This window comes from Glycine max, chromosome 4 (genome assembly GCF_000004515.6).
Source record: "Glycine max cultivar Williams 82 chromosome 4, Glycine_max_v4.0, whole genome shotgun sequence".
Taxonomy (NCBI): Eukaryota; Viridiplantae; Streptophyta; class Magnoliopsida; order Fabales; family Fabaceae; genus Glycine; species Glycine max.
In genome coordinates, this window is record NC_016091.4 from 172594 (window position 1) to 184946 (window position 12353).

The window sequence follows — 12353 nt, forward strand, 5'->3', positions numbered from 1 at the left end:
TTAGGATTCATAATTATATTTTATAATTTTTCAAAAAATAATTTTAAATTTTTTAAAATAATAGTTAAGGATTAATTTTTAAAAAATAATTAATAAGAATATGAAATATAATTTGATTGGTTAAAAAATTATAATAAAAAGTCTCAAAACTAAAGGGTATTTTTTGGTAGAATGAATTTAATAAAAAGGGGCAATTATGAAAGGGCAGTAACAGTAAGAAGTGAAAGTGGGATTTGTTTTGTTTTGATGGGTCGTGGGTAGACTTCAGCGGTTCAACTGAGCCTCACCCCCTTATCCGCATGTTCTGTCACAAACACCGATTCTCAACGCTCATCTCCTTCCTTCCTTGCTTCTTGTTCAACTGACATGACACCCTTCACTCACACTCACAACCTCAACCTCCTTCCTAACGTTGCTTTTCAATTAACAAAGCAAAACATTGTTGCTCGCTACAACCACTAGAATGTCGTGTTTGTTGCCGCACTTCAACTGCCACCTCGACACTTTCAGGACTCATCCCTATGCTCTTCCTACCCATCTATGTAACCCTCCCTTTCTCTCTCCCATTCGCTATTGAATTCTTCTTCTATTCTCACACGTGTTTCTTTCTTCTTCTTTTTTTTTGCAGCTAAAACAAGACCAAATTTGTGTTTCCAGCCGCAATGTGTGTTGTCTGCCACATCTCCTTCAACGCTGCTTAGTTTGGAAAAGAAGTTGGCATTAGATGCTCCTTCTGATCCGAACACTTCTTGGCCCTATATCGCTGCTGTTTCCCCTCCCTTACAGGTGACACTTTTACAATCAATCATATTTTCATTTGTATCTTGAGATTGGGAACTATGTAATCTTATCGTACCAGTTGGGCATGCAATTTTCTTTGTTCAACTTACCTTTATGGATGGGTGGTCATAACAATGTTCCAAGTGCTCAACTTGTCTTCTTAGGGTTGCATCAGGTTTACAGTTTATCTAAGTTTAGCCACATTTATCATCATTTCATCGCTATAATTAATATTTCACTTCTGATAAAGGTTCATGGCTCTAAGACGAGTAAAATAGTTCCCAAAGACCCCAGTCACATAAGGTTATATTGTTATTGAGATGCCTTTAATTCTGTTAATGGGCCGGCCACCCGAAACAATTGTTTTATATACATATTAAATCAACCTATTAAATCATCGTCTTTTGCCATAACAATTGTTTTATATACATATTAAATCAACCTATTGCTTCTATTGAAAGATGATTTGAATTTTTTTGAGAATATATAAGCATGTTTGATTTTTTATTTGAAATACAATACAAAGGTTTAAAACTTTGCATGATGATGATTTGTTACAACATTGTATCAATCTTGAAAAGATTTGAAGTTTTGGTGAGCATTTTGACATCAATGGTCTTGATTTACTTTTAGCATAGAAAGTATTAATAGAAGTGCTAACAAAAGAAATTAATGCTTTATTAGAAACATTGGACTGTTGCAGTTTCTAAAAGTTGTTCAAAACTAAAATTGCTTAAATTGTATTAGAGATCAACTGTTATAAGATAAGTCCAATGGACTAGCCATACTATTTATTAAGATCAAATGAAATATCAGAATTCCTCTATTACAAACCTATGGTTTATAATTTTGTAGCTTAGGAAAAGCTAGAAAAATAAAATAAGGATTGATGAGTTATATTAGATTATGCCTCAAACATAAATTTTGCTTAAGGCTCAAGAATTTCTAGACATGGCCATGCGAAGGTTGGTAGGTAAGATTGAATTGCCTTGCCCTTGACAAAAAAGGTCTTGGGGATGAATGGCCTTCATGGGTACTCTGATTTAGGAATAGGACAACCTGATCCCCTATTCCCAAACTTTCTTCCTTCCAAAACAATAAAAAAAGTTCCACTATTTACTTGATTTCTCTATTTCTTTTACATGCTATGTTCATTCTGTTTTCATTGTCAACCAAGTCACATGCCATAACTATTATAGATTCCCATTTGGCTGCTTTTAAACTTTCTTCTTCTTAGAATGTCTCAACTTTTTTCATATGCATATTTCAATAGTGAATGCACATGTTATTTCTGGATCAATTTATGACTTTTTGGGTTATTTCTATAGTTCTTTGGTCGCACAGAGAAATTTAGCATGTCAAGCATACCCAGGAACTAATTATATTTATGCCTTTAATCAGGCAAACTTTAAATCAACCTTATCTGCGGAATCACTTCTTACTAATGAAGAGGCTGTAATAGTTGCTGCTGCATCTGAAGCTCTTGCTCTTGCTAAAGCAGCCGCGAAGGTTGCAAAGGATGCAGCTTTACTAGTAAAAAAGAAGCCTCCTGCAGAAGCAGAGTATAAATCCCATGTTTCTTCCAAATCTGATGATTTACTTCTCAAATGGTTTAAACAAATGGAAGAAGTGGAAGATGGTGTAGCAGAAGAATCCATGGGTGCTGGAGCAGAAATAATGGAAGGTGTTGACGTAAGCCCCAGCGAAGAGGAATCCGATCTAGAGCCTTCCCATGAGGAACTTGAGCGTCTGCAGGAACAGCTTTCAGACAGTATAGCTGTAAGATCTAGGCGCCAAACAGAAAGAAAAGCTAAAAGAGTCAGAGCAACAGAGAAGGCTACCACAAATTTTACATCATTTAAGCCTGGCTCCTCCAGCAGGAGAAAGCGTGTTTCTATGCAAGAAGTAGATTATTCAGACCCACTTCGTTACTTAAGAACAACAACTAGCGCTTCTAGGCTTCTTACTCCAACCGAAGAAATTAAGTTGTCAGCAGGAATACAGGTGGGATTTGCATGCTAGTGGTGTGCTATAAGTATTTTAGAGCAATCCATGATGCTCTTAATGCCTTTGATTGTTGATATGTTCCTGAAACACCTAATAATCAGTATAAAATCTTCACAAAGTGCATGCTGATCTTATTATTTCATGAATCAATATCTGTCATTTTTCATATGACACAAGCCTTTTATATCTGGCTTGTCATGTCCAGCACTACTTACAACATCACCCAGTCAGTTGCTTCAAAAGATACCATTTAAATTTATTTTCTATGACTTGGCTGCTTAAATTCTTCTTTCCTTTTTATCGTACCATATCCATTAAATGGAAGCTTCTGAATTGAAATTTCCACCTCATGATGATATTTAGATTTCCCTAGAATTGTATAAATGAATAATTTCTCATATTTACATGATGTTATCTTGTACTTCTTTCTTAGTTATGGGCAGATAGGACTGTATTATTCCCTTCATTTTATTTTTTTGGAATAGTAAGTTTGTTTTTGGTTGGGATGCTCTTCAAGATTCTTCTTACTTGTCGGTTGGACATTCTTATATTTGAGAACCATCCAGGAAGGAAGAGTGTGACAAGGAAGTCAGCAAACAAATTGTTCATTTAATCATAGCAAATCAGCTTGTGCAGATTGTATTAATCATACTCCCTCCACCCCATAACAAGTGTCTTGTGAGAAGAAAAAATAAGTGTCATTTTAGCCTTTCAATATATTATTAATTACTTTTTTCCATTTATACCCCTAATAATATTAATGTTGGGCAGCAAAAACTATAAATGAATTAATGATGATAAGGTGTTTTGTGAAATTGTTATACTCTTTCATCTATTTACTACCTTTTCTTGGTCTATGTAAAAAAATCTAGGACGACACTTATTATGGGATAGAGGGAGTAAAAGATTTTAGTTCAGAATCATCTGAAAAGGAAAAGAATGTTACAAGTCAGCATATATTAATTTAATCATAGTGAATCAGGAGATTTTTAATACTTGAAGTTATAAAGATTTGCCAGCATAGTTTCTTTCTGATTATGGCGTAAAATTTTACTATTTTGCTTTTATCATTGTCTAATTCATTGCCTATTCTTCTGCAATATAATTCAGGACCTTCTAAAGCTTGAAAAAATCCAGGAGGATCTTGCAGAAAGATTTGGCAGTCAGCCCACGTTTGCTCAATGGGCAGCAGTGGCAGGGGTAGATCAGAAAACACTTAGGAAACGTTTAAATTATGGTATATTTTGCAAAGACAAAATGATTAAAAGCAATATACGACTTGTCATATCCATTGCTAAGAATTATCAGGGATCTGGGATGAATCTGCAAGATCTTGTCCAGGTATATTCTCACCTGTATTGTTTTTTTGCTTAAATAAATAATGATTGTGGAAAACATGGCAACTTTATCTGTTCCAGTAATAAACTATTTTACTGTTTCTCATTGGTTTACAGGAAGGATGCAGAGGCCTTGTAAAAGGTGCAGAGAAGTTTGATGGTACCAAGGGTTTTAAATTCTCTACCTATGCTCATTGGTGGATTAAACAGGCTGTTCGGAAATCACTTTCTGATCAGTCAAGAACTATTCGCTTGCCAGTGAGTATTATGTGAAAAACCACAAGCTAATCTTGGTTATATGAGTTGAAATTGCTCTTGTGTTTATAAGGGACTACATCATTGCAATATTTTTGGTTTAACAGTTCCACATGGTGGAGGCGACTTACAGAGTGAAGGAGGCCAGAAAACAATTGTATAGTGAAAATGGAAGACAGCCTGATGATGAAGAAGTTGCTGAAGCAACTGGGTTGTCAATGAAGAGGCTTAATGCTGTACTTATGACCCCAAAAGCTCCCAGATCTCTGGAACAAAAGATTGGGATCAACCAGAATCTTAAACCCTCAGTCTGTCCTAATCTTGTTCAAATTTATGCTCCAGAAAAAAAATTACTCTTTGCTTTCATATGATGTTCATTTTGCTGATACTTGTGTGTTTTTGACCAGGAAGTAATTTCCGATCCTGATGCCGAAACAGCTGAAGAACAGCTCCTTAAGCAGTTCATGAAGAAGGACCTGGAAGAGGCACTGGACAGTCTCAATCCAAGAGAGAGGCAGGTGGTAAGATGGAGATTTGGTATGGATGATGGAAGGACGAAGACCCTGCAAGAGATAGGGGAGATGTTGGGTGTGAGTAGGGAGAGAATTAGGCAAATCGAGTCAAGTGCTTTTAAGAAGCTTAAGAACAAGAAGAGAACCAATCATTTGCAGCAGTATTTGGTTTCATAACCCTACCAAATATTGATAGTAAACCGTTGTATGAGTTAGCTTATTTGATACTTGTGAGGTTCTAATCTCTGTTGATCTTCGTCTGTATGTTCTTCCTCCATTTTTTTCCCATTCTCCAAAAGAGAAGACAAAACATAATTTTTAGTATACTAGGAAATGAATGTACACACAAAGGAATAACTTGACTAGGAGTCCACCATTTTTAATGTATGTGAATTGCTAAAATTGTTTCAGCAAGTTAATTACTTTTTCAAAAGCATTAGTAACCAACCACTACAAACTAATTGGCTTGAATCATTGTGTCCCCTTAACAATTCAAATTCAACAGTGGCAGTGTAGAAACTTGTTTGCGAATATACATGGGACGGACAGAGAAGAGAAGAGAATTGAATAGAATAACTGAATACAGCAATCCGACATTGAGAGGTGAATCAAATCAAATACAGTTATTATTAAGAAACAAATTGAATGAAAAGCAGTTTGAAAGTTACATAACAGCTAACTGCCATGCACAAATACAATAATATAACTACAGCCAGGCATACGGTAAGTTTATTTGCAATGCCGCTTTTCGGAAGGAATGAATTCTTGTTAAAGCCATTGGGTAGCCTCCTCGGTCTGTGTCAAATGTACAGACTACAGAGGCACAAACATATGCATATTGTTTTTTTTAGGGTCCATGTCATGTGTTCTTTTCAGATGTTCTAATCCTAACTCCTAAGCCGTGCAAGGAACTATACGAGAATGACAAAGAGGCTGCACACCCACAAATTTAATTGTATTCCAACTGGCTAATTTAGGGTACATATTTAAGTGTATTTTAAAACTCCAAACAGGAAGAGGAAATAGTATACATGAGAAAATATATGCTAAATATGAAACACAAGGGATATATTAAGAAATTATATGCATAATGTGTTAAAACTTGAAACATCAAACAAAATGAGATGGAAAGAGAGTTATGAAGAAGTTGAGTGAGAACGACAAAAATTGAAGCTGCTTTAGTTATGGTGTGTGTAGTTAATGGTAATAGTGTTTTGGTGCAATAAAAATGTAGGAGTATTTGTATGGAAAGACTTATTATTAAGAAATGATTAAACATAGATATGGAAGTAAATGTAGAGGTAGCTAAGAGTGAGGAATTGACGATAGGTAAAACAAGTGTTTAGTAATAAAAAATCTGAATTAATAAAAGAGGTTGTGTTACTTTGGTGGGTCCCATTTACATGGCTTTAGTTGGAGAGGCTAACAGAGGTGAGAGTGAGATGAAAGAAATATAAATAGAAGCAGCAGCGGGATTTGGTAAAGCTAGAAATTGCAATGAAGAAGAGGAGCAGCAGCAGCAGCAGCAGTTCAGTTTTTGAGGCGAATGGAGTGGAGGAACCTCAACAACCTTCATCCTGTGCAGCAGCAGCACTTGATGAGTTGCATAAAGAGAAAAATGAGAATGGAGAAGAAACCCTCGTGCCTTCCAATCCCTATCCCAATCTTGACGATGGCTTCTATGAAATCGAAACCATACGCCGTAAGAGGCTACGCAAGGTAACGATTACAAAGAGCCGAACCACTTGTTTTTTTCTTTTATTTTTCTTCTGATGCTGAATGTTGGAAATGCAAATGCGAATATAGGGTCAGCTCCAGTACCTAATCAAATGGTGAGTAGTGTATTTTTAGTTTACTTGTTCACATAATGATAATGTATATATAGTTTGTGAAGTGAAATGTGTTGTGATTGTCAGGCGTGGATGGCCTGAGACTGCCAACACTTGGGAACCTCTTGAAAATCTACAGTCCGTTCCTGATCTCGTTGATGCTTTTGAGGACAGGTACGCTACTTTCTACTTTCCGTCTATGCAAAAAAAAATAAATTAAAATGAAGAAACTAATTTCTTCTCGTTTTTGAAGCCTCAAGTCTGGAAAACATCAGAAGCGCAAGCGCAAGCATGTGGATGTGCTTCAACTCACCCTACTCAAGAAGCGCTCCGAACGTTCTACCACTTCTTACAGCCTTAGACATTTCCCACCTCTAACTCCCACTAATGCAAATGATTATGATCCAAAGCTCAGTGAACTTAAGGCACCAACACACACTGGGGTTCAGCTAGATAACCTTGCAATACATTTCCAACAACCAATTCCAAGCAGAGGAGCAAAAAGGAGAAAATCTGCTTCTTCTGTCAAGAGGTTCAAGAGAGACACCGATGCAGCTGCACTTCAACCAATTTCTGCTCCTATCAACATGCCTGATGCTAATACTGCCTGCAATATTGTCAAGATTATCAAGCCAATAGGCTATTCAGCTTCTTTATCTGACAACATGCACGATGTTTTAGTCACCTTTATGGCTATGAGGTTTGTTACTCAACCCACAACTCCAAATTTTGTTCTTCCACTTGCACACTTACACCTTTCAGATTTTTCTTTTTCTTTTTATAATTGTATTTGTTTCCTTTATGAGTAGGTTTACTTAACTAATTTGATATTTATACATATTTAATTTTAAAAGTTTTGGTTTTCATGCTTTAGTTTGTCAATTTTGAAACGGGGATAACTGTCTTAAATTGGATAACCATTTCCATACTAGTGCTATAATGATTAGGTCAACACTCAATAGTTGGGTTATTTGTTACTGTTAAAAGGAGATTTTTTATAGTATTGATAAATTATTTACTTTAAGTTTCACAACCTAAGGGTGTAAAAGAAAAACGCTTTGTTGCATCACATGACACAGTAATAACAAGTTCATCTAGAACTGGATGCCACATATTCCAGCATTTCCTATGGAAATAGGAACACTTTGTATTAAAAGACATTTGAAGTCTCTATTATACTACCTCCGTCCTTAAATATACGACTCTTTTTCATTTTTTTTTCCCTTTATAGAAAACTCTTTTCAAGTTGTCCTTTGCATTAATTATATTTTGACTAAAATACCCTTAATTACTTTAAAATAAATGCTATGAATTAAAAAGATAAATGCATTCTCTGTCTTTATTGGAGAAGAAGATTAGCACACATTAATTAATTAGATAGAAAATAATTATGTGGAAAGAGAGATGATGAGTCCCAATAATTTTTAAGGGTAATTTTGGAAAAATTACAAATTGTTAACAAATTTAATGCTACTAACTAAATTAATCAATTTTCTTAAAGAATGTGAATTAGTTAAAAATGTCTTATATTTAGGGACACATTTAGTAGTATAAGAAAGTTGTTTTGCAATCACCTTGTCATTATGCTGTTAAAACTGTTTGGTTTAGTAAGAACCTATTTGAGTCAATGAGAATATCAAAAGCTGTTATATTGTTTGTCCTTGGTAATTGGCAATTTGACAAAACCAAGCAGGTGTGTGCTCTTGGATGATTTTCCTGTAAACCAACAGATTATGCCACTTGAGTTTATCTTATTTCTTGTAATTTCTTCTTCAGCATACAAGATGGTTTAATCACTTGATTATTAACTGATACTACTTTCGGTCCTATGTATAATAAATAATTATCTAATTCATTAAGACCAGTAAAAGGGATTAGATGGATTAATTTGTCATAAATTTTAATTTTATTTCAAGACTACCCATGACATTAAATGGTTTAAGAGGTGATTATTTTTCAAAAGATAATTTTATTTCGTCAACAGCTCAATAAATGCACCACTTTCGTGGAGAAATGAGTTAATATCATTAATAGAACTCACAATTAAGGGTAAAATGGAAATTTAACAATAAAATAATCATATGTTTCTTATAATTAGTGTCTTATATTTGTTTCTTATGAGAGTGGAGGTTGTATTTGTTATTATGTAAATGTGATGAAAATGCTTCGTTATTAAATCAATTTTAAGGCATACATTTCCTTTATTGTTATGTTTTGGAGAGAATGATTGATATTTCTTCTATTAATAAATTAAACCAGTCATTAATATGTGGATGATCATTTACTTTCTCTGTAGATTAAATTGATAAAACATTTGCCCCTTTGATTCAGAATTTTTTTTTGATAAAACATTTATTTTCATAATAAATGTAGAATGCAATTTTAAATGTAGCGTTAAATTTATTGAGATTGAAACTTTCTTTTATAGTGCCTGTTGAAGGTGCTTGTTTCTCTCTTTGGTTATTAAAAGGAAATGCTGTTGACAAAAGCGAAGGAGAAGATAAATGCAATTAAGAAGCTTTAATTTTTTCAATTCCTTAAAGTAATATAATTGAAAGAAATACTTATAAGACTAATGAAATCTTCAAAATCTGAACACTAATGCCTTCAAATTTTGTGGTTCATTTACTAGAGGATAGCTCTCGTAGAGAGAGAATCTATTTATCTATCTATTCATAATATATAAATTTTAAGGCATGAATTATAGCATTGCTATGTAAACAATATTTAACAACACAATTTGTCACATCAGCATTTTAGCTTATTTATCATTAGTCTACCTTTTCAAAGACAACTTTTAATATACTTTCTTCCTTTACCTTCATAATAGTATTTTATTCAATTCTCATTGATCTTCATAATTTTCTCAATCTCAATAAATGTATATTACTCATTTAATTTGAGAATGAAAATAGTATGTGCAAGGTATGTTAAATTTTTATAAATTATAATTGAAATAAATATAGAATACAAGTATTTTCTATATATCAAAGTTAAAAAAAAATTTACAATTTATGCAACCATTAATGACATTAAACATATACAAATAAAAACAATTTCTGACAAAAAAAATAAACACATGTTGATTGTATTTAGTAAAAAAGAAACATTTTTACTTATTAGTTATACCGTCAGACTATTACCTTGCATTAATTTAAACTAATATTTATTTTCTGTTAGATAAACACTAGCAAAATTCATTTTGAAAGGATTTACTATAATATTATTGTTATATTTTATATGCTTTCTTGTGTACTTTTCTCTTAACTATATTATTTATTTGTCTGTGCAACGTGCTAGTTATCGGTTAGTTTAGGTAAAGATCCGTGTTACAACCGAAAGTCAAGATATCATCAGTTAGGTTCTGGATAGTGCAGAGAATAAATCCAAATTATGTCATTTTTTTTATATAGTTAAAACAACATAAGAGTAGATACATGCCAAAATTAACAAGAGTAGTTAGACTTTCTTTTTATTTGTAGAAATCAAAGACATGTATCAGGAGATTTATAACAATTCACTGCTCAACCTAAACCTCCTTGGTAAGAGTAGATAAACTTTCATACCACATTAGAAATAGATTGGGTATAACTCAGCCTTAAAAAGCGAGTTCAAGGGAGTAGGGCACTAGGATTTTCCAAGTCTAGTAAGCAGTATTCTCTGGTTATATGTGGGCCATGTTAACAAGCTACTACTCTTTGCAACAATTTTCTTTTCTTGATAAAAGGATAAATATTATTAGAAAGAATAATGACTATAAAAAAATAGAAGGCATGCTCAGCACAGACACACAGTATTTGGAAGAAAGAAATCGAAACATTAAAACTCTCACAAAAGTTTAGAAGATATGAACATTAAAGATGTTTAAATCCCTTGTACATTTTGATGGAAATTCCATTGAAGAAACAATGGGACAAACATCATGGAAATGCCATAAAAATGATCCCATCCCATACCAGATCTGAGGGATGATGAGCTTTCGAATATTTGATTTTAGCATTGCAAACTTTTGATAAGTTGTTGGTGCGAATCCTCTTGAATTCAAGAAACCACTCCAAACCCTTAGTTTTAAATGGAATACCAGCCGCACAAAATTAGCAAGTGAAAAATGATTTTGGCATTACATTACTTGATTTTATGGGAGCCTAGGACCTCATTTCTTTATGTAAGTCTGTTACTTGATGAAAACCCCAATTCATGGATCAATTCTCAGCATCCTAACAGATAGAAAAATCAAAGAAAATTTAGGAACAAAAGGGAAAAACGGGTTGAGGTGAGAAATGAAAAGGAACAACAACACAATCCCTAAAGATGGAGAAGTTGAGGAGAATTCGTCACAAAGAATAATAATCCTTTGACAAGAATTTAGGGTTCTCAAAAGAACCCAAGAGAAACCAATTCTCTCACACTTGGCCAAAGTTAGATTCTCATTTCTTCCAATTCCAATTTGAGTTCACAAATGTTAAGAGGCCGCATTTATAGTATGGACCTAAAAACCTACCAAGGCTCATTCTGAAGAGGCCCACTAAAGGTTCAACTAAACAACACAGTTATTAAAACATATTAAAGCCCAAACAGAGGTCTAAATTATAAAAAAAAGACAATATTCCTAATATAAAAGAAAAGCTTACAGTCTCCTCCTTAGTCCTATATCATTACTAGTTTTGTATCTTTTCCAACGCTTTTATGGAAATTGAAGTGAACTGGGTTATTTTCCATAATCATACTGCATGCTTCTTTACATAATGCTTACCTGATTAACGTAACAGGTCTGATGGAACAGAAGTGATGGTGGACAACAGATATCTCAAGGCATACAATCCTCTTCTGGTAATCCGCTATCTCATAGGCATAGCAATGTTAGATTGAATTGATTATTTCCTGGTCAATTTTGCATGGCTTCAACGTTTTGAAAATGTTCATGTGACCTCTTTTTACCTAAAGCCAATGATTTTCTTAATTTTCCAGCTGATCAATTTCTATGAGATGCATCTCCGGTATACTCCTACACCGTGACTGAACAGGGTAATGAAGGGGCTTCCTGTGTTTGCTGTTGGTGATAACAATGTAGTTTTGTAGACGCAGCGGATCGTGAAGGGTAATACTTTTTTGGTTAGTGTATGACGATATAACCATTAGACCAATTGTTTCAAATGCCTGCCTGCATGACTTCATACTAAGACAACCAAGAATTAGAGCCATGAACATGACTAGGAAATTGTATTTCAAATCTTTGCAAACCTCTTTAATCTAATTATTCTACATCCCGTTCTATCCTCTCATTATTATCGACTAACATGTACAAGAGAGAGACACAAATATTATTATGGCGAGATTTTTCATTATTTGTGTTGGATTTATTAAATTTGAGCTTGTATGTATGCGTGTTTCACTTCTTTTTTAATAGCATTGTCATATCGAAAGTTATTCGAGAGGATCTAAACCCTTATTCGTTTGTATTCTTCCTTTATAAATACTAGATAAAAATCTCGAAGTGGCATAACCTTTACTTTCTTAGCTCTGCTTTTGCGGGAAGCAAAGTTGCCAAGCCATGACTCGTGTCCTGTGAGAAAGGGCTGACATACATTACAAGTGTTCCAATTGCTAGGTGGCTTTATTTTTCTTCTCTTGAT

General features: G+C 33.8%; 2 protein-coding genes across 3 annotated transcripts; both read left to right on the forward strand.

Annotated features, from left to right (window-relative positions):
* The first annotated feature begins 241 nt into the window (after positions 1-241).
* Positions 242-5155, forward strand: LOC100788815 (RNA polymerase sigma factor sigB). The gene is made up of 7 exons (XM_006577824.4): positions 242-542; positions 629-786; positions 2182-2784; positions 3898-4128; positions 4242-4382; positions 4487-4687; positions 4787-5155. Exons 1-7 carry the CDS (start codon positions 464-466, stop codon positions 5066-5068), a joined length of 1695 nt encoding a protein of 564 aa, XP_006577887.1. The 5' UTR covers positions 242-463; the 3' UTR covers positions 5069-5155.
* Positions 5156-6081: 926 nt separating this feature from the next.
* On the forward strand, positions 6082-12101 carry LOC100788091 (chromo domain-containing protein LHP1). Of its 2 annotated transcripts, XM_014774379.3 has the most exons (6): positions 6091-6610; positions 6698-6723; positions 6808-6894; positions 6974-7420; positions 11490-11550; positions 11689-12101. In XM_014774379.3, the coding sequence occupies exons 1-6, from the start codon at positions 6389-6391 to the stop codon at positions 11734-11736; spliced, it is 891 nt and encodes a 296-aa protein (XP_014629865.1). In that variant the 5' UTR covers positions 6091-6388; the 3' UTR covers positions 11737-12101. The 2 variants fall into 2 exon arrangements, with proteins under 2 accessions (XP_014629866.1, XP_014629865.1); XM_014774380.3 differs by lacking the exon at positions 6698-6723 and having other exon boundaries at positions 6082-6610.
* The last annotated feature ends 252 nt before the right edge of the window (positions 12102-12353 follow it).

Bases quoted from the DNA above. Each gene is read 5' to 3' on its own strand.
- LOC100788091 (XM_014774379.3), top strand. From the start codon at position 6,389: ATGAAGAAGAGGAGCAGCAGCAGCAGCAGCAGTTCAGTTTTTGAGGCG. The intron at 6,724-6,807 runs GTGAGTAGTGTA...TGTGATTGTCAG, and splicing joins CTCCAGTACCTAATCAAATG to GCGTGGATGGCCTGAGACTG. The intron at 11,551-11,688 runs GTAATCCGCTAT...TTAATTTTCCAG, and splicing joins AGGCATACAATCCTCTTCTG to CTGATCAATTTCTATGAGAT.
- LOC100788815 (XM_006577824.4), top strand. From the start codon at position 464: ATGTCGTGTTTGTTGCCGCACTTCAACTGCCACCTCGACACTTTCAGG. The intron at 4,129-4,241 runs GTATATTCTCAC...ATTGGTTTACAG, and splicing joins ATCTGCAAGATCTTGTCCAG to GAAGGATGCAGAGGCCTTGT. The intron at 4,688-4,786 runs GTCTGTCCTAAT...GTTTTTGACCAG, and splicing joins ACCAGAATCTTAAACCCTCA to GAAGTAATTTCCGATCCTGA.